At 35.5% G+C, this 23,497-nt stretch overlaps 1 protein-coding gene across 1 annotated transcript in view; it reads left to right on the forward strand.

The window, feature by feature from the left end:
* Window positions 1-6,169: 6,169 nt before the first annotated feature.
* Window positions 6,170-23,497, forward strand: part of LOC110449419 — a gene marked incomplete at its 3' end in the record, with an annotated part of 57,982 nt that continues 40,654 nt past the window's right edge. Inside the window, exons 1-2 of the mRNA XM_021496275.1 lie at window positions 6,170-6,523; window positions 12,386-12,430. Of these exons, the coding sequence (XP_021351950.1) occupies window positions 6,338-6,523; window positions 12,386-12,430 (231 nt within the window). The remainder of the gene's footprint in view (window positions 6,524-12,385; window positions 12,431-23,497) is intronic.

A 23,497-nucleotide genomic window follows, 5' to 3' on the forward strand; every position in this document is an offset into this window, starting at 1 on the left:
GGCTTTTCAAACAGTATAACAACACCCTACGAAAGTGTTGTAAAACAACACCCAAAAATGAAAACTTTTTAACTATCTGCACCTCCTCCTCGCCAAGAAAAAAAAAATCGATTTATTTGGTAATCTACCTCCCTTTCTAAACACCTACACTTAAGATTTATCAACATTGATTTTCAATTTCTAACATTTACAATTATCATCCAGCATGCTCAATCCATTTTGCAAACCTGTACTGGAGCTAGCTTATACAGTTATATCATGAGCATGCAGACGTATACATAACTAAGGTAGAGAAGGACACTAGAGGCAAAACAAATTTAGTCAATGTTTTTCTTTTTAGTTTCGCATATATTGTTCTTTGGGGTGTACCTAACAAAATATCAAAATTCGAGAATAGGTTCCCAGGCTATTTTTAAAAATATTCTTTGAAAGAGTTACCCCCATTTGAAGTCCGAAAATGTATTTGTTGCCTTTTTTAAGTCATTAAGGTACCCGCCAAAAAATGCATATAATTTTTATTTATTTATCTGAGAACAATGTAATAAATGAATATTTTGAAATATTTTAGACATATTAGTAAATAAAAAAATGGTGTTTTTTTTTCAAATTGGCTACCTTTTTTGCAATATGCCTGCAACTCGTAGGTAAAATTTCGGGATTTTATTTTTATTGTAAAGTCGAATAGAAAATAATTGTGTGAATGAATTCTTTTTTAAATTGGTATATAAAATAACTTATATCCATGCTACAAATCATAAAAAATAAAGATATCAAATCAGGGAAAACAAAAAATTAGGGGGTTAGAACGACACCCTGTCGTACACCCTTTTATGCAGATTTCATGAAAAATGACTAACTTTTTCACTTTTTGAACTATTTTAACTAAAGGTACAATTGATTCTAAAATTTGCATTGGTTTTGCAGCAGCCATGTTTTTGTAATAGTATTTTATCCTTTCAGGTAACCTTCTTTAGGTTTATTCAAGAAGTTGGCATTTGACCTCAAAGCGAAATCATCATTTCATCGGTTAATAATCCTTGATCAATATAGTCTCATCTTTCACAATAATCAGACATAAGACTTGGAAAGGGTATATATCTTATTTCAATCAACAATAATTATTAAAAACAATATTTATTTGATCTTGGTTTTTGACCTCATGTTAGAAGGATTGTCCAACCAATTTATATATCATTAAAGTGTATTGAGTGTTTGTTCATGTGATACCTGTCCGTCTCTTCCTTACATGATAATCTTTATCATTTTGTGTTTGTGACCATTATCATCAACTCTTGCTCAATCTAAAGATTTGCTTGATAATGTAATATCTACAAAATACAAGAAACTTTATTTAACGTCGCATACGGGTAAACAAAGAACATTAGCTCTTGAGAGCTATTATTGCGACAAACATATGTAAAATAACAATAACATATTATATTACAAGTAAAGGGAGATAATCACATATATTAATAAAAACCAGTAATAATCATCACAGAAAAAGAAAGTATACATATCACAGGTTTCTAAGTGATTGGGAGTCCCCTACCTACAAAGGCCCCCGGGATATATATAATATATAGTGTTAATATATGAAAAACATTAAATGTGATCACAGATAAGTAGTATTCAGAATAATAAAATAAAAGACATAGTTAATAGTGAATGAATACTTGTAAATCACACAAGAATTACTTAGGACTCAGGATTAAAACACCATGAAGTAGAATATACACACAATGCTAATATAGCAAAGAATAACAATTGACAGAATATACACCATTTTTGTGTGAATTAAAAATGATACCGAAATCAATTAACAAAATTTATCAAGTTTTGTAAAAAAAAATATTTCAGAATATATGGAATTAAAATACAAATAATATGCTGCAAAAACATAGATCAGAATTAAAATAGACTATTAGTCTAGTGGTAGGAAGCCGGGCTCGTGACCGAAGGGTTGCGGGTTCGAGTCACGGCACGGCACGACACGGCACTGTGTTGTATCTTTGAGCAAGATACTTTACTCCGCTTGTTCCAGTCTACTGAGCTGTAAATGAGCATGTACGTGGTTGGGCAGTGGTAGAATTGTTAAACGCTAGCTGTGATCGCCGAGATGGCAGCACCGACTGTATGCTACCCAGGGAGTTGAGAAAGATATTGGCTGGTTTGCAAAGGCCCTATAACCACGGATAATAATTTGTGAACCGATTTGAGACGACGTACGAACTAGGTTGTGATAAAGCGGTATATGTAAGAACCTCGAATTATTATTATTATTATTATTATTATTATTATTTTTTGATATTCAGTATCAACTGGGATCTATTGTCTCCTTCAATATCATCTACACTCTCGCCTGTTTTCGCATTCATATCACCGACAACTATGAAATCACAAATATCTGCATTTGGATTACTTATATTCAAATTTAACTTGTGTAAACGATCAAGTGTATCTGAGGCAAAATTCAATCATGGTCTAGAAAGTGTGACTTCCACATCAAATTTTCAGAAAGTGTTTTTTTGTGTTATATTAAGCATTTCATGAAGGTTATGACATCAACGTATAAAAAAAGGGTGGAGAACTTAATGATTTCTATTGTTTACCAGTATTTCATACTCAAAATTTCAAATTTCAAATTTACTGTTGCGTTGGTAACACGGTGTCCAGTAGCGTAGCTGCCTTAGGCTCGAGTAGGCCTTAGGCTCGGCTCGAGTAGGCCTTAGGCTCGAGTAGGCACGTGCCTACACAGAATTATGTCAAGTGTTTGTTTATAGTCAGTGTAAATTTAAAAAAAAATGAATATGTATGTATTTCCATTAAAATAAAAAATTACACTATTTTTGTGTATGGGTCCAGTTCAAAGTACGAAAAATCATGTATAGTGTGTGTGGTTTGTATTCAGTTAAAAAAAACTTGTAAATACACATAAGTGCAATTAAACCTTCAAGTTTATATCAAACAATGTTTATAACACGACGATGAACAAGTTTGTAGTCCGGAAAATTCGAAATATCAAAACTTCTGCGACCCAGTCAGATGATTCCTCTCGCAGTGAAACTGTCTCGTCTTCCAAAGGAAGCTAACGGCAATATAAATATGCAGTTGTGAATTGTTTTAGAGCATCAGAGGATAAAATTGGGATGATGATTGAGTTTCTTGTTGACAATATCCTTAAAAAAACTGTTCCCTTCCTCTGGCCGACATTTTTTCTTTCATACGAGGTTAAATTTATTAAAGAGTGATCAGGACAAAAACCTAGCCAAGTCCTTTAATTTTCATTCAGATATATGTTTAAATAACAATCCAAAATCATCGATCTTATATACTCCCCGAACTCGAAATAAAGGACACTATAGGCTCTTCTACTTCAGTCGCTTTCCTCGATTTTTTCTCATAAAATGATCAAAAGGAACCTCTTTCAAGTACATTGTACGATAGGCCGGATGATTTTGAACTTTCTTTTCTTGGCAGTAATATCCCTGTCATGTTCTAATAGGGAATTGTGCTATTTCTTCATATGATATGAAGGTCAATGTTTTTCTGTTATGCTCATTAGTGTGGCTTTACCCTAGTTCTAGTTAATCGACGACAGACTGATATAAAAAAAAAAAAGTCGATAAAACGTCAGAATAATTCGGACTAGTCATCAGAATGCTTGCTTACTAGTAATACATTGAGTATCTCTTACAAAAACAATGAGACTGCGGGAGTCTCGTTTTGAACCCTGTAAGTATCCTTTATGTGTAACGGGAGAAAGTTAAGTGACGCTTTTTATACAGCTGATGAAAGTTAGCAAGTTGGCAAAACTTTGCCTTGATGAAAAATTCCATCTCTAATTTCGGTTTGAAAAACCAGCAAGCTTTAGTTTCAGCTGCGAATTAGTTTCTGAATTCAGCAGACGAGGATAATAAACACTGACGCCATGGCTTTATACAAGATTTCAATTTCAACCAATCAGAAGCATAACTCTATCGACATCGCTTGTCAACACATGAAATTAATACTTTCAAGACTTACAAACACTATCTGTGGAACGTTCTCATCGCGAGATTCAGGGGCGTATCTAGGATATTTGAAAGAGGGGCGTAGAATCAAATCATTCGCCTAGCGTAGCGAGTCGAAAATAAATTTGTACCTTTTTTTTTTGCTAAAAATAATAAAATAATTGTGAAATGGACTAATGTAACGGTTCCTGAATGACTTGGAGCATGTATATTTTATAGTTAAAGTGTCAGGGTGTTTATGTGTTTAATTAATGAATATGATAAATTGCCATATTCAATACAATATTAGCAGATTACGATATTTTTTTAATTTTTTTTTGAAAAGGCCATTACGCCCTCACCTGGACCCGCCCCTGAGATTGACAGGTTTTCAGTACTTTTAGTGGTGTAATAAAATCTAGTTCCTGCAGGTAAGGCGTAAGAATTGTACCTGCTGCCCCCATTGCATGATCGTAAGAGGCGACTAAATTTGGGAATTTATCTTTTCTCTTCTTTCTAAAAAACTTTGACAATGCCTCACTTTTGACCTTAAGTTGAGCGTTCGCCCCTGTGAGGAAGGCTTTGGGTTATGTCCCCTGGACGAGACATACCATGATGCTTTACAGCATCAACTGGTCTTATAATATAAGTGATAAGTGTTTTTAAACATTTTAGTTCTTATATGACTGACATGGCTCAATCTCTGTTCTGTAAAAATACCCCAATTCCCGTTAAATCGGAGTACCTCAAGGCTCGATTTTATTGTCTCTCGTCTTCATCGTTTTTATGAATGACTATATCATGGGCATGTTTATAGCTGTGATGTTACTATGTATGCTCACGTCTCAGTCAGCGGTGGGCAATTCTGTTCATCAAGTCGAGCAATACCGGCGATGCGTTAAAAAAACTCACGAGGAGAGGAATAGTATAATCTTTGCTGGTTTTCAAATCCTCTTTATTGTATATTTTGAAGTTTGTTTCACGTGCAAAAAATGGAAATAAAATGATAATAGTTAAACTAAAAAAACATTTTGTTATGGAAATGTATCTAAAAGAGAAATGGTCAAGAAACCGGAAGCGACAAGTTAAAGTTAACAACGTAACTGTACAGTAGGCAAGCTTCTTGGTGTTCTTATTAATGGAAACTTGTGGAATATGCATCAAATAAACCTGACATCGAGAGACCTTGGAGGAGATTGAAAAATTCAAGTTCCCTGGGATGACACAGGAAACGACCAAATGCATCCCTACATTCCAATGGGTTTGGCAGTATTTTTTTGGTAAGCTGCACAGGTGAGAGGTATCGATTAAGATTCAGGTTTTAAGATCAAAGCATACATATAGCATAGGGTTTTTCTGCACGTTTTGTCTTGTTGAAATGATGACGTAAGAGTTGATAAAAGTTTAACTTTGAACCCGATGTGTTCCGTACAGAGTCTAGAACCTAACTCCTTTACAATACAACATATCACAGTTAAATACATGTACGTACCTGAGGTTTAAGTGACAGGTGTTGCTAACTGTTAGATCAATTACCCGTGGTCAGTGTCCACAAGGCAAAGACTATTACACTCCCGGAATCCTGTTGCGTAATGTGTGGGCAATAGTAATGAGTTATGAAAGTAAGTTTACAGAGAGTAACTTGTTAAGTACTTAAAGATATAAAATCTTCACACATGAGTCAGTCTTATCTGAAATGTCACAAAGGATATATAGTAATTACAAAAAGGATAATGCAACATGTATATAGCCAAATTCTGTCTAAATGTCAATTAAACGTGTTTTGCATTAAGTGGCATTTGAGTTGTTAGATATGAACAATTCGAAATATAAATTTAATAATAGATGGTAAGATTATGAATAAGCAATTATTTACACAATTAATTTCAGCACTAATTTCTGTGTGATGCATACATTTTTTTTAACAATATTTGCTTTCGCTGTAATATTTTTGTTTCATTATTTTTTAAAAGGTACTTTGATCTTTTGTAATCCGGAAAATATGTCCGTCTTTTTACAGTTAGTTTTAATTGCCAGTTTCGTGTGCCGTTGGGGAGAGGTGCGCGCCAAACCCGTCTAATATATTGTTCAAATCATTTGCTCAATAAACTATCGTGTTATTCAAGATATTGGTTTATGAGTCATTTTACTCACATAGATTGTAACAAACAACCAAATAACCATATTCATGTCACAACATTGAGGGTTATTAAAGGGGAGTAACCTCGATTGACTTACGGGCTGCTGAATACCAGCTGATCTCGAGCGATTTAGGTAGGCCTGGTGGGGGCGAGAATTATTAGCCCGATACAAACAGTCGGTACGGAAGTCATCCCCATGTCGGAGGCATGGAGATCTACAGAGCCGTGTCGGATTTTGCTTCACCCTCTGTTGAGGGTTCCGAGAATATTCTCTCGTTTGACAAAGGGGACAGGTTTGAAATATTTGACTGTCACAAGACGGGGACAGAATGGTGGGGCGCTCGTGCTCTGAGCAGCGATACTGTTGGATATGTACCGTCCAGATACATGGAGGTTAGTACTAAGTACTGATACCTTGGGGGGTAGCAGTGTAGGATAATTAATGAAATAGTAGGAGGTGCGCTAATCATACAGTGTATTTCAGTTTAATTATATATTAATTATATGTGTGTTACATGCATGTGATCTGTGTTATTGAACCCTGGTTACATCTAGGCCTATGCATGTATTTAACTTAGCTTGAGGTACTTATAAAATACACTTGTTTTGTTACAGTACATTTGTGCATTGGAGAGAAAATAACCAACAATGTTAAGTCTTTTAAATGGCCAGTTACTTGTAGTTCTAACATGACATCATCTTTAAACAACACCATACCATTCCTAGTTAAATTGGTGTACATCTTATATAATAGCACTTAATGTGATACAGCTACAGACTACAATTAAGGAAAAGAAATAATTTACTTAATTGTTTAATTTTTGTTAATGCTTGAATTCACAAAATTAATGACTCCATGCAATCATATATATTTTAAAATTGATTTGCATAGGATACCTTACATTTTCTAAACATAATACAGGAAATTCACAAAAAATTAATTAAGGAATGATTTTTATTTTTTCAACATTTATGAGGTCATAACAACAATGGGTTTATGGACATATTGAATGAATCGCGTTAGCGATTCATGTAAAATATGTCCAAAAACCCATTGTTGTTATGACCTCATAAATGTTGAAAAAATAAATATCATTCCTTATATTTACATTGACGAATCCTTTCAGTGGATCGATATAACAACGAATAAAACAAATAAACAGGGTTTGTTCCTGCTTATACACGGGTGCAACGCAGTGGCGAGAACAGTGTTTTTTCGCGGGGAAATGTGACACTATCGTGAGAGATCTTAGCAACCGTCAACAACAATAACACAACAAAATGTAGTTCCATATTCAATGTTTATTTGTAGCACAGGACACGTGAATACGTGGATATTTCACAAAGCACAGTTCAATAATATTTTAAGATGTAAGAATTAAGCATCTAGGTCGGTCGTTCCGAGTGAGTAGTTTTTGTAGTGTATTACTACGCAGTGTGATCAGGTTACTATCAGTTCCCACGTGCTGAGATTCTATGAACACCTGTGTTATGCATTTATGAATGTAATTTTTGTCAATGGGTCTAAGCATACAGAATGTAAATATTAGCTGATGATTGTAGAATAAATTGACAACCTGATCACATGATACAGATAGTCACATGATGTCAGTAAGCGGATGATTATGACATTATACATAAATCAACCCAAAAATTGACTATCTCCATGTTCAAGTGATTTTAATTTAATTAAAATGTTCTTGTAAAAGAGCTAACTTTCCTCTAGTATGAGAGTAAAATAGCGCGAACTTCAGTTTTTTGCTGCTTTTAACTTGCACGCTGTTCAGAGACACATTTCAGCCCGCCGTGTTTACATTCGCCACAAACACGAAGATGGCATCAGTAAATTTGTACTGTGCAGAGCAATGCGATGTGAAGTGCAAAACATCAAAGGACCAAAACTGGACCCAATCTGAAAGTAGAACAACATTTTCAGTAGAATACGTCAAATAAAAGTTATAGACTACAATTAATAATTTTATTTTAAACGTAAAATTTGCTTATTTAAACCAAATACTTACGAAATAGTGCTTCTCAATAGTAAAACTATAGTTATATTGATAGTATCACAGTATTCCAAATTGGCTGTAACAATTTTCCCTACTGAACAAACACTTGTTAATTATTCTCAAGATAAATGACAAATGCTTATAATTAATGCATGTGGCATTCTGGTCTGATTTTTTTGGCGATTTTTCAAGCCATTACGTTAAGGTGTGTATTGTGGGTTATTGTTGACGTGGTTAGAATGGCTTGATCCTTACACTAGAAGTTTTATTTAAGTGTCATTGGCTGCCCCCCTGATAATGTGATGATACTGGTGGTTTGTCAGCTCCCTAGGAATCTTTACGTTAAGGGTTCCAGGGTCACGAGGATCTGGCAAACATTTGTTCCGATCAAAGATAAACAATGACAGTAAAGGTAAATAATGGTAGACCCAAGTTTACCAGTCGACATCCTGTACAACAGATGAAGTAGGAATGCTGGCTACCTCATCTACTAAATAATTCACTTTACACTGATCAGGAGGCTGGAGATGGCTCGCCATGGCATGCTACCCTAACTTAATTACTTGGTATCCAAAAACTCCCTTAAAATTCCAATTATGAATAATTTTGAAGTACTTTAACATGTAATAGGTTATTATCATAATTTTTTTCATGAAATGTGTGATTATATCTTCTCCAATCTCTAGGATTCTTATAGATATTATAGATTAGGTGAGGTACCAATATCTGGGACTGTTAGATATTATAGATGAGGTGAGGTACCAATATGTAGGACTGTTTGATAGTAAAGATGAGGTGAGGTACCAATATCTGGGACTGTTAGATATCATAGATGAGGTGAGGTACCAATATCTGGGACTGTTAGATAGTAAAGACGAGGTGAGGCACCAATATCTGGGTTTGTTAGATATTATAGATGAGGTGAGGTACCAATATCTGGGTTTGTTAGATATTAAAGATGAGGTGAGGTACCAATATCTGGGACTGTTAGATATTATATATGAGGTGAGATACCAATATCTGGGACTGTTAGATTTTATAGATGAGGTGAGGCACCAATATCTGGGTTTGTTAGATATTATAGATGAGGGGAGGTACCAATATCTGGGACTGTTAGATATTAAAGATGAGGTGAGGTACCATATCTGGGTTTGTTAGATATTATAGATGAGGTGAGGTACCAATATCTGGGTTTGTTAGATATTAAAGATAAGGTGAGGTACCAATGTCTGGGACTGTTAGATATTAAAGATAAGGTGAGGTACCAATATCTTGGACTATTAGATATTAAAGATGAGGTGAGGTACCAATGTCTGGGACTGTTAGATATTAAGATGAGGTGAGGTACCAATATCTGGGACTGTTAGATATTAAAGATGAGGTGAGGTACCAATATCTGGGACTGTTAGATATTAAAGATGAGGTGAGGTACCAATATCTGGGACTGTTAGATATTAAAGATGAGGTGAGGTACCAATATCTGGGACTGTTAGATATTAAAGATGAGGTGAGGTACCAATATCTGGGACTGTTAGATATTAAAGATGAGGTGAGGTACCAATATCTGGGACTGTTAGATATTAAAGATGAGGTGAGGTACCAATATCTGGGACTGTTAGATATTTAGATTAGGTGAGGTACCAATATCTGGGACTGTTAGATATTAAAGATAAGGTGAGGTACCAATATCTGGGACCGTTAGATATTTAACTGAGCTATTGGCCCCGTTAGATATTTAACTGAGCTATTGGCCCCTACCCAAGGGCTACTAGATAGGTTAACATCTTAAACCGTACTAGTTAATTCTTATTTAGTTATCTTTAAGTATCAGAGGAGTTAAGATGTTTGAAATTAAATTAAAGAAAAAGAAATATTGCCAGAATAGATATGTCATTTGTGTAAAACTAAAATGTTTGTGGTAGCGGATGCTGATCTGTCCTTGATGAACTATAGTTTGACTTGTTTTAAAAGTAAACATGTAAAGGATATGGACAGGGGAATTGTGATGGAATGCTTTTGAAGTTCTTACGTTTAAGTGTTGGTGAGGTCTATATGATAGGGTGGTGAACGGTCAAGTGGCTTGTTATGTAAGGCCTGAATTTGTAGTTCTGGTAACTGTACATATCTACATAATATAGAATTACAAATCTAGGGGTAAAGTTTAAGCATGCATTAAAGTGAGTTGTTTCTAAAATTATTCTGAAGGCTAAATAAAACAAAATATAAACAACATACGCAACCTAAACATTCTGAGTTGAAAAATAGAGGACTATTCAAACAATAGTTTGGTTTAAGCGTTATACAGGTAAGTTGTAGGTACAAGTGTATACCTGAATACAGGCTTGCAGGTGCCTGGTAATTAACATATCAAGTTTTTACCGATAAGGTGGAAAGTAAACAAATACATACTAAATGGTTTGATAGGGCCATTTACACAAAATCAACATCACAGTTGTAGAAAGAAACATCACTGATAACAAGATCATGTTCCTACATCGTAACCTGGTCTTAATTTTAATTTGTGGTGAGCTTCTTGACATAACCAAGTGTGTATTGCCCAAACCTTGTAAGCCTTCTCTCAATCAAGTTTCCAAGTGTCTTCTATTTTTTAAATTTAAAACTGTTCAAGACTTTTTTAGGGTTTCTTTGTTAAATTCATACACAATACATTTCAAGTATGACTTTAACTCATTCACCCCTGAAATTTCATAATGGACCATTCCAACCTTTGAATTGGAAGAGTTCAAATGTGAATTTAGGGGTGAATGGGTTAGAGACTTGAAAATTTCAGAGATTAAAAGGTGTTGATGAATTATGATTAACCTAACTAGACTTGAAATGCCTAGGTCCTTATCATAGTCTGATATATGAAGCAGCTCAGCTTGATGATATATATATAGCTCTTATCATACACAGATAAATAACTTGCTGATAAGATACATGTAATTACTGTCTTCTGCAAAAAGTAGGAATTGTCAAATTTCAATAAATTTCATTGCTCAGCTTCTCAATTCAAGTTGGATGGACAACCTGTACTTAATGGATTTATTATTAAGTAAGGATTTAATGCTACTTTGAACATTTTAACTCATTCACCCCTGAAGACACATTTGAACTCTTCCAAACCAAAGGTTGGAATATTTCATTATGAAATTTCAGGGGTGAATGAGTTAAATTCCAGTCCTGAGATGTACATGTATACTGACCTCATGTGTTTATCAGTTCTATCCACTCATTGTGGTCACAGTTCAAAGATAATTATCATTATATTCCCTAAATGATGGTGTCAAAGGAATTGGTGAGCTGTAATGTAGGATTAATGAAAGAGGACTGGTCTCCTTAAATCAATCCCATTCCAGATTCAAAGTGTGTCAGATTATTGAAGCTAATATTATCATAGTCAGGATTATTATAGTCCAGATTATCTTTGATAGTCATCGACCATAGGCCAGATTATTAAAGCCCTTGTCCAGATTATCTTAGTCCAGATTATTATTGCCAGATAATCTTTATCGATTATCTTAGTCTAGATTATCACATTCCAGATTTTCTTATATCATCTAAATTGATTATCTTAGTTGATTATATTAATCAAATCTGATTATCATAATCCAGATTTTATCATAATTCAAATTATCTTAGATCATCTTAATCGATGATCTTAGTTGGTTATATTGTTTCATATGATCACAGCCAGATTATCTTAGTCAGTTATCTTAGTCCAGATTATCTTATTAGATTGTTTTAGTCCATAATCTTAACCCATATTATCATAGTTGATTATCTTAGTCCAAATTATCATATACAGATTATCATAGTCCAGGTTATCTCAGATTATCATAGTCCAGGTTGTCTTAGATTATCATAGTCCAGGTTGTCTTAGATTATCATAGTCCAGGTTATCTTAGATTATCATTGTCCAGGTTATCTTAGATTATCATCGTCCAGGTTATCTTAGATTATCATCGTCCAGGTTATCTCAGATTATCATAATCCAGGTTATCTTAGATTATCATAGTCCAGGTTATCTTAGATTATCATAGTCCAGGTTATCTTAGATTATCATCGTCCAGGTTATCTTAGATTATCATAGTCCAGGTTATCTCAGATTATCATAATCCAGATATTATCATAATCCTGGTTATCTTAGATTATCATAGTCCAGGTTAAGAAGGGTTAACTGCATAAGTATCTAAGGCAACTATTACAAAAGTGATTTATTATTTACTGGTCTATTATGTTTCAGTATGAGGAGAGGAAGATTGGACGATTATTACCTGAGAATTATGAGGTAAGTTCAATATTATCGTTACTTTTAATAACAACAAATAATACCAATGCCGTCAGTGGTTGTCTGTACTGTATTGTTTACAAATTAACAACATGTTCCTTATATATACAGTTGAACTTGTTTAGAGATATCACCCATTCTGTTAATTTAGTCATGAGCATGAACCTGTTTTTGAGAAACCACCCATTCTGTCAATACAGTGTGAACTAATTTTGAAGAAACCACCCATTCTGTCAATACAGTGTGAACTGATTTTGAAGAAACCACCCATTCTGTCAATGCAGTAGTGTGAACTAATTTTGAAGAAACCACCCTTTCTGTCAATGCAGTAGTGTGAACTAATTTTGAAGAAACCACTGATTCTGTCAATACAGTGTGAACTAATTTTGAGAAACCACTGATTCTGTCAATACAGTGTGAACTAATTTTGAAGAAACCACTGATTCTGTCAGTACAGTGTGAACTAATTTTGAGAAACCACTCATTCTGTCAATACAGTGTGATCAAGTTTTAAAAAACACTGATTCTGTCAATACAGTGTGATCGAGTTTTAAAAAACACTCATTCTGTCAATACAGTGTGAACCAGTTTTAAAAACCAACCATTCTGTCAATACAGTGTGAACCAGTTTTGAAGAAACCACCCATTCTGTCAAAACAGTGTGAACTAGTTTTGAAGAAACCACCCATTCTGTCAATACAGTGTGAACTAGTTTTGAAGACACCACCCATTCTGTCAATACATTGTGAACCAGTTTTGAAGAAACCACCCATTCTGTCAATACAGTGTGAACTAATTTTGAGAAACCACTCGTTCTGTCAATACAGTGTGAACTAATTTTGAGAACCCCCTCATTCTGTCAATACAGTGTGAACTGATTTTGACCACTCATTCTGTCAATACAGTGTGAACTGATTTTGACCACTCATTCTGTCAATACAGTGTGAACTGATTTTGAGAAACCACTCATTCTATCAATACAGTGTGAACTAATTTTGAGAAACCACTCATTCTGACAATACAGTGTGAACTAATTTTGAGAAACCACTCGTTCTGTCAATACAGTGTGAACTAATTTTGAGAAACCACTGATTCTGTCAATACAGTGTGAACTAATTTTGAGAACCCCCTCATTCTGTCAATACAGTGTGAACTGATTTTGAGAAACCACTCATTCTATCAATACAGTGTGAACTAATTTTGAGAAACCACTCATTCTGACAATACAGTGTGAACTAATTTTGAGAAACCACTCGTTCTGTCAATACAGTGTGAACTAATTTTGAGAACCCCCTCATTCTGTCAATACAGTGTGAACTGATTTTGAGAAACGACTCATTCTGTCAATACAGTGTGAACTAATTTTGAGAAACCACTCGTTCTGTCAATACAGTGTGAACTAATTTTGAGAAACCACTCGTTCTGTCAATACAGTGTGAACTAATTTTGAGAAACCACTCATTCTGACAATACAGTGTGAACTAATTTTGAGAAACCACTCATTCTGACAATACAGTGTGAACTAATTTTGAGAAACCACTCATTCTGACAATACAGTGTGAACTAATTTTGAGAAACCACTCGTTCTGTCAATACAGTGTGAACTAATTTTGAGAACCCCCTCATTCTGTCAATACAGTGTGAACTGATTTTGAGGAACCACTCATTCTGTCAATACAGTGTGAACTTTTTGAAGACACCACCCATTCTGTCAATACATTGTGAACCAGTTTTGAAGAAACCCCCCATTCTGTCAATACAGTGTGAACTAGTTTTGAAGACACCACACATTCTGTCAATACATTGTGAACCAGTTTTGAAGAAACCCCCCATTCTGTCAATACAGTGTGAACTAGTTTTGAAGACACCACACATTCTGTCAATACATTGTGAACCAGTTTTGAAGAAACCCCCCATTCTGTCAATACAGTGTGAACTAATTTTGAGAAACCACTCATTCTGACAATACAGTGTGAACTAATTTTGAGAAACCACTCACTCTGTCAATACAGTGTGAACTGATTTTGACCACTCATTCTGTCAATACAGTGTGAACTGATTTTGAGAAACGACTCATTCTGTCAATACAGTGTGAACTAATTATGAGAAACCACTCATTCTGTCAATACAGTGTGAACTGATTTTGAGAAACCACTCATTCTATCAATACAGTGTGAACTAATTTTGAGAAACCACTCACTCTGTCAATACAGTGTGAACTGATTTTGAGAAACCACTCATTCTATCAATACAGTGTGAACTAATTTTGAGAAACCACTCGTTCTGTCAATACAGTGTGAACTAATTTTGAGAAACCACTCATTCTGACAATACAGTGTGAACTAATTTTGAGAAACCACTGATTCTGTCAATACAGTGTGAACTAATTTTGAAGAAACCACCCATTCTGTCAATACAATGTGAATGAGTATTCTAGGAATCAGATTTGTCTATCTGTGAAGCAGAACTTTGTACAGTACAGTCTGTTTTGTGAGGCTTCAAACCCTTATATAATCTGTGTTGAGAGGTGCTTTAATTGGGCATCATGGTATGGGTTAGTGTTGGAGGTTGTACATGTCTAGTGGATAAGTCCCCAACCTGTGCCCTTCCTCACTGTAGCACAGGAAGACCCTGAAATCCCCACTTTGAAGAAGTGATCCATAAAACAACACAGCCATATGTGTCTGTACTGGGTACTTTTTATGAGAGTGCATCAGGCAGGAAACTCTTAGCGGACATGTGTTCTAGGCAGGTATCTGGATAGTAAACAGGAGCTTACCCTATTACAGAAACACATGGCTGCTGGCACCATGTGCTGAAATATTAATTGTGTCCGGTGGTGAAAATCAGATTCCCAAAGATGAAGTAAAATTCTTAAAAGGGGAAACAAAACTTGCTTAAATAAGATAATGGGGCATTAGTAGTGATTTGATTTAGTTGTCAGGGAACAAAATCTCTGAAATGATCCGAACCTCTTACTAGCCTTTTAGTAAAATGGCTAAACACCAATGTTCAGCAGTGTTATTAAAACTGATATTGCCTGTTAAATATGATAAACAAGCTTACTTACATCAAACATTCCCTTGTAAAACAGGAAGTCCATCACCACCATCCATAAACAAGCTTACCTACATCAAACATTCCCTGTAGAACAGGAAGTCCATCACCACCACCCATAAACAAGCTTACCTACATCAAATATTCCCTGTAGAATAGGAAGTCCATCCCCACCATCCATAATCAAGCTTACTTGCATCAATCATTCTCTGTAGAACAGGAAGTCCATCCCCACCATCCATAAACAAGCTTCCCTACATCAAACATTCCCTGTAGAAGAGGAAGTCCATCACCACCATCCATAAAGAAGCTTACTTGCATCAATCATTCTCTGTAGAACAGGAAGTCCATCACCACCATCCATAAATAAGCTTACCTACATCAAATATTCCCTGTAGAATAGGAAGTCCATCACCACCATCCATAAACAAGCTTCCCTACATCAAACATTCCCTGTACAACAGGAAGTCCATCACCACCATCCGTAAATAAGCTTACCTACATAAAATATTCCCTGTAGAAGAGGAAGTCCATCACCACGATCCATAAACAAGCTTACCTCCATCAAACATTGCCTGTAGAACAGGATGTCTATCACCACCATCCATAAACAAGCTTACCTACATCAAACATTCCCTGTAAAATAGGAAGTCCAGAAACTAAAATGTCGGCGCTTCCTTGGAAACGATAGCCGGAAGAGATAGGCACTAGGGAATATATCTCAAAACCAGAAAAAACCTTTAAATTTTGTTTTCATCTCAAGTGAAGACTTTTTAACTTGCACTATCAGCTTTAATACATATTGCACGACATACAAAAAAGTTTATTTTACCAACTCCGACAAACTTGAAGAAAGGGGGATAGGCTTAATTATTACCGGGCACCCACCCTATGAATGGAAAGTAAGGAAAAGTGGAGGGTGGGCTACTTACCAGGCCCGGGCTTATCACTGGTAAAATATGGTATGTATCGGAGTTTGTATATGTGTTCTGCTTGTTATGGGTTGTATTTCCAATGGTGATCATGAAATACCATATGTAAAGGTGATGCTAAGAAACTCATTGACTGGAATATCTTAACAAAAAAAATATCTGATCAAAAGATATTGTGATTGACACTTACTCCCTCTTTCATTTGCTCTAATTGTAGTGTCAAGGTTAAGAGTAGGTTATAACTTTTTAAAGGCCTCATACTGTTTTGTTGATCATCATACGGAATTCTGCCTTGATGAAAAAGAAAATCAACCTGGAAACAGCTAGAAGTGGCCGAATAGTCAAATGTTTCATTCCCTTTTTACAAAAGTTCAAATTTGGTGGCCAGAGGCAATATTTGTATTACAAGCTGTTTCACCCAGGGAATAACAAGATACACTTTTGTTGCATATGTTCAACATCAGACATTCACACAATCTCACACAAACCCATGTTATGTGTTGATGCCCCAGTCCATCTTCATCAGACCAGCTGGAAAGAAAAAACCCTTTATCCAATTGATATGTCATCTGGTTTTCAGATGAAAAGATGTTGTGATTGACATGTATTTGCAGTAGAAGCATGTGTATACAGGAGGTTCTATGTGGAGGTGTCGCATCCTTTCTGTGACAACTCTCATATCCTGCCCTTGTCCTTGTGGCCAGAAAAGTGTGTTGTGGGTCTGTACGCATGTTCTGTGTACTACTAATGTCAATCAGCCTGTCAGAGATTGATTTCAATTCAACAGGAGTAATATCAATTTAACGTTCACCCAAGGTAAGCTCTGGTTGATAGCATGGTTTGATGTAGGCTTTTTGCCAGCTGTCATACAGTTATTGATTATATAAGCTTTTTCCTGTCTTTGTAAATTAGAAATTTCATGTCAACAGATATAAAATTTGATTATCAATGTTTTGTCAGCAGTGTTAACATATAATTTGATTATCAATGTTTTGTCAGCAGTGTTGAGTAATTCAGATATTAAAATGATAATTTAAATATTTTTTTGTGAATAACAAAATGAAAATCAAATTATTTCATGTTCGTTTATGAATATATTAATTGCAGAATAAAACGACTTTATTGATACAGAATATATACTGTATTTGTACTGATTGATACAGAGTATATGCTGTATTTATACTGATTGATACAGAGCATATGCTGTATTTGTACCAATTGATACAGAGTATATGCCGTACTTGTACTGATTGATACCGATTATATGCTGTATTTGTCCTGATTGATACAGAGAATATGCTGTATTTGTACCGATTGATACAGAGTATGTGCTGTATTTGTACTGATTTATTCAGAATATATGCTGTATTTGTACCGATTGATATAGAGTATATGCTGTATTTGTACTGATTGATACAGAGTATATGCTGTATTTGTACTGATATATTCAGAGTATATGCTGTATTTTTACTGATTGATACAGAGTATGTGCTGTATTTGTACTGATTTATACAGAGTATATGCTGTATTTTTACTGATTGATACAGAGTATATACTGTTTTTGTAATGATTGATACAGAGTATATACTGTTTTTGTAATGATTGATACAGGGTATATGCCGTATTTGTACTGATTTATTCAGAATATATGCTGTATTTGTACCCATTGATACAGAGTATATGCTTTATTTGTACTGATTTATTCGGAGTATATGCTGTATTTGTCCTGATTGATACAGAGTATATACTGTTTTTGTAATGATTGATACAGAGTATATGCTGTATTTGTACTGATTTATTCAGAGTATATGCTGTATTTGTACTGATTGATACAGAGTATATGCTGTTTTTGTACTGATTGATACAGAGTATATGCTGTATTTGTACTGATTCATACAGAGTATATACTGTTTTTATACTGATTGATACAGAGTATATGCTGTATTTGTACTGATTGATACAAAGTATATGCTTTTTTGTACCGATTGATACAGAATATAATTATACTGTATTTGTACTGATTGATACAGAGTATATACTGTATATATATATTGTATATATATACTGATTGATACACAGTATATGCTGTCTTTGTACTGATTTATAAAGAATATATACTGTATTTGTACTGATTGATACAGAATATATACTGTATATATACTGATTGATATAGAGTATATACTGTATTTCTACTGATTGATACAGAGTATATGCTGTATTTGTACTGATTGATACTGTATATATACTGATTAATACAGAGTATATACTGTATTTATACTGATTTATACAGATTATATAGACTATTTGTATTATTGATTTCTCAAAACTAATCAATGATGGAGAAAGTTCTGGATAAAAAAGGGAAAATTTGAAATTATGATTAAAAGGAAACAATTTCCTAAATACTGTACACTGTTCTTGAATAGTGAGCATCCTGGAAGTGTGTTTCCTCAGGTTAGAGATTAAACAAGTGCATGACTGACATTATATACATGCCGAATCTATTGTCAACTTTTCTATAAACAAAGGGCCTACGATGATAACTTCCTGGGATGGAGCCTGATAAACCTTGTGAAAAATTACCTTGAACTACTATCAAAGTCACAGGGGTCATATATTTAATAAAAACAACTATTCCTGGAAAAAACAGAAGGGCCTGAATGATGATGTATTTGGCTGGCAGATTCCTCGAATGGAGGCTAATTATAAGGTGTGCAAAAACATTTACTGTACCCTGACTGCTTGGTAGGTCTTTCTGACATTGTTTACATTGGGTCCCCTGAGTTTTAATTGTTCAGTATCTATGTTGATTTCATTGAGCTAATATATATAAAAGTAGAGCACAAACTAACTGATGATTTAAATCTTGACTGATTCCAATATGGTTATTTGTTACCTATGCTATGCTGGTGCAGATTTCACATGTATATAATTGATGGAGGTGCCCCAATAGTGATAATCAAGTTAGCTTTTGTTAGGTAAACAGGAAAATGTGGGGCCGCAGTGGCCAAGTGGTTAAGTATCTGACATTCTGCTACCACTAGCCCTCCACCACTGGGTCGTGGGTTCGAGGCCTATGTGGGGCAGGCTCTGGGATCTCTGGCTTTCCTCCACCGCAAAAACCTGGCACGTCCTTAAATGGCCATAGCTGTTAATAAGACCTAAAATACAAACAAACCAAACCAAAGTAAACAGGAATGTAAGAGGACCGCTCATGAATTTAATTGATCGTTTGTTTACGATTCATAACATCCATTACTATGCTGTGGTTTCCAACCAAGGCTGTTAAAACAGCCACAAAAGTTGAAGATATTCAATGTATATTGAAAAAAAAAATTCTTAGGAAAAGTAAATCCTCCTTTTGGATTAATATATTACAGGGAGTTTCATCCTCTACCAGAAACTGATCCCTCTCTCCTCTATAAAAACTGGCTTCCTGTACCCACTGACAGTAGCGTGTGAGAGCTAAGTGGCCCGCGGGAGCCATACATCCACTCCCATAATACTCACAGCGTGTAATTGATTTAGACAATATTGCTGCACATTCATTCCAGAGATGAAATATTGAGGAGAAAGAAACATGTTTTATAAGTTAATTTCAAGCTTCCTGGAAAATGTTTCCATGGCAATATCTCCACACATTACTCCAAATGACTCAAACTTGCTATTGGACAGAAAAAATCAGCTGTCACTGACCACGGGTCTGGTGACTAAACAGAAGGTGGTTAGAGATGTCGATAAGTGAAAGAGGACAAGAATGGAGGATAGGAGTTGGAGTAGAGAACAGGGGAGTGGAGGGGGTCAGTAGTTATAGGGTTAGGCTGGAGGATAGTGGACAGAGTACAGGGCTGGGAGGGGGTCATTAGTTATAGAGTAGGACTGGAGGATAGTGGACAGAGTACAGGGCTGGGAGGGGGGGTCAGTCGTTATAGGGTAGGAGGATATTAGACAGAGTACAGGGCTGGGAGGGGGTCAGTAGTTATAGGGTAGGACTGGAGGATATTGGACAGAGTACAGGGCTGGGAGGGGGGTCATTAGTTATAGGATAGGACTGGAGTACCGGGTATATTGGACAGAGTACAGGGCTGGGAGGGGGTCAGTAGTTATAGGGTAGGACGGGAGGATATTGGACAGAGTACAGGGCTGGGAGGGGGTCAGTATAGTTATAGGGTAGGACGATATTGGACAGAGTAGAGGGCTGGGAGGGGGTCAGTAGTTATAGGGTAAGGCTGGAGGATATTGGGAAGAGTAGAGGGGTGGGAGGGGGGGCATTAGTTATAGGGTAGGGGGATATTGGACAGAGTAGAGGGCTGGGAGGGGGTAAGTAGTTATAGGGTAAGGCTGGAGGATATTGGACAGAGTAGAGGGTTGGGAGGGGGGTCATTAGTTATAGGGTAGGAGGATATTGGACAGAGTACAGGGCTGGGAGGGGGTCATTAGTTATAGGGTAGGAGGATATTGGACAGAGTACAGCGCTGGGAGGGGGTAAGTAGTTATAGGGTAGGAGGATATTGGACAGAGTACAGTGCTGGGAGGGGGGTCATTAGTTATAGGGTAGGAGGATAGTGGACAGAGTACAGGGCTGGAAAGGGGTCAGTAGTTATAGGGTAAGGCTGAGCTGGAGGATATTAGACAGAGTACAGGGCTGGGAGGGGGTCATTAGTTATAGGGTAGGAGGATAGTGGACAGAGTACAGGGCTGGGAGGGGGTCAGTAGTTATAGGGTAAGGCTGAGCTGGAGGATATTAGACAGAGTACAGGGCTGGGAGGGGGGTCAGTAGTTATAGGGTAAGGCTGGAGGATATTGGACAGAGTACAGGGCTGGAAAGGAGTCAGTAGTTATAGGGTAAGGCTGGAGGATATTGGACAGAGTACAGGGCTGGGAGGGGGATTTCTAGCACAATTTGATATTTATAGTGGACTGATGTCTATTGATAGAACATGCTATCAGGGTAATTAAGCCTCTTGAACTGATTGTAACCATACCCTGACATATGTTTCTGAAAATAACATTCAAAGGAATAGCATGGCACAGCATTCAAATTTATATCTGCAAACTGTCTGTGTAATCATAATTAGCAGCCAGTAAAGTTGATGTAAGGTAAGATTGGACAGAAAAAAACAGGGTTCCATCATAAAAATTGAAAGTGTTACAACTTAATTTAGGCATATGTAGAAAGAGGTACTTGAAAATAGCATACCCACTGAGTCTTTCTGATAAACAGACAACAGTTTAGAAATGTTTGTAGTTAAGTCATGTCCTGGTTTTAGGATGTTTAAGAGTCTGTTTTAATCCGTCTGATGGAGTGAGAACAGGAGGCGCTCGCATGTGTTGTTCATGTTTGGAGATAAGTAAGGTTTCTGGTGAAGACGTTAAAACAGCACCTCTAGACCACAAAACAAATGTAACATACATGATGTTCTGACCTAAGTTTTAATTTTGCCATTCTTTTTGTGCATACTGTTTTCATTCTTTTCCATTCTTATTATTGGCATAATTTTTCCTCAGAACTGCTTCTTTCCAAGATATCTTATTTTGATAATTTTCATTTAACTCAACTGCAGTGAGTTACAGGCATATTTCAAATATACTTTGTAAGTTTGTAGTATAATTTTACACATGTAGTATAATTTACACCACAATTTAACATTATTTTTCTTGGAAAAGGGAAGCATTAAAAGAGAAATATATAAATATTCAATCTTGTTATAGGAAGATGTCCTATAGGTAATTTGTAACAAGACTAAATCGATAGAAAAAAATATTAAATATAAAAAAATGTCAAAAAATAAAAAATGATGAAGATGATATACTTTTTATGTTTGGTAGGAAGGTTAAAAGTATAGCCCTACCAAACACACAACAGATGTTTGCTACAGAAAATAGGTCTTTAAAGTTTCAAGACATCACTAGAATCTAAAATTTGATAATGAGGTAGACAAGAGATGTAATTATGTTTATATGATAAGCTGTGTGCTAACGGACACTACACCATAAGGTGACCTGAGGCCTGGATGTAGGTTACACTAGTGTATAGAAACACCAAAGAAAATGGTCACAATTTGTTTTTAGCTTGATCCCTTTGGGGAATGTTTTATAGTTGTTGAAAAAAATGTAAATTACAATTGATTGCTTTTATAAATTGATACGACAAGCAACTTCTCCATTGTTCAATCGATTTATTGATACATAATATTATGCTTTAAAAGATGCACTGTATAGTCATAAGGCCAAACAAATAATTGTTGTTTAGGCTTTCAAGAAGTTGGGGTAAGTTAATCAGGAAGGCAAGACTTGATATTTTCCTGAATCATTTTACACAATTAAGGGGAAAAGAGTAACTTAAAAATATATATGGTCAATACAGACAGACTGATTTTTTTTATGTATGGAAAATACGTTGAGACATAAAACGTCGAGCAACAAAACAGTTACCTGGCCTTGCCGACTTTATGTAGAATAGAAATCTTTAGAAGGAAATATAATGTAATCTGAAGTGTCACACTCTATAAACGCAAAAAGCCCATGGTCAGATTAATTTATTGGGGAGGTAATTTAAAGTGTTTTTGAAAATAGTTACGGAAGTTCATTTTAGGTTATGGGTAATGGGGTCTGTGCCCAGACCGGGACATACCGAAGTCCTTAAAAATGGCAGTTGTTGTTCCCTGCTTAACGTTCAGCATGTCAGGTTATCACACTAAACTGGGTTACTGGTTTTCTTACATCCTGAAATTTGATGATTTATATATGATGTCACTCAGACCCAAGTGAGCCTAGGTCTCTTTAAAATGACGATATTTCGAATTCATGTCAAATGTTGACTTGCTTCTTCCGTTATTATGATAATATTTTTTAAAGCTACTTCATAATTGAATTATAAAGTCGTTTACGATCCAAGTGACATTTATAGATCCTTCTAAATTAAGATGAAATCATGCTTATTGTGTAAACATTACCTTTCGCCCTGTCAAACACATAGTCGTCATTCATTAGATTCTGCTCTCGTGAATTGCTTATGCATAATAATAATAATAAAATAAACTTAGCGTCAACCCTGTACCTGCATGATGAGATGGAA

The sequence above is a fragment of the Mizuhopecten yessoensis genome, unplaced genomic scaffold (genome assembly GCF_002113885.1).
Source record: "Mizuhopecten yessoensis strain PY_sf001 unplaced genomic scaffold, ASM211388v2 scaffold4611, whole genome shotgun sequence".
Taxonomy (NCBI): domain Eukaryota; kingdom Metazoa; phylum Mollusca; class Bivalvia; order Pectinida; family Pectinidae; genus Mizuhopecten; species Mizuhopecten yessoensis.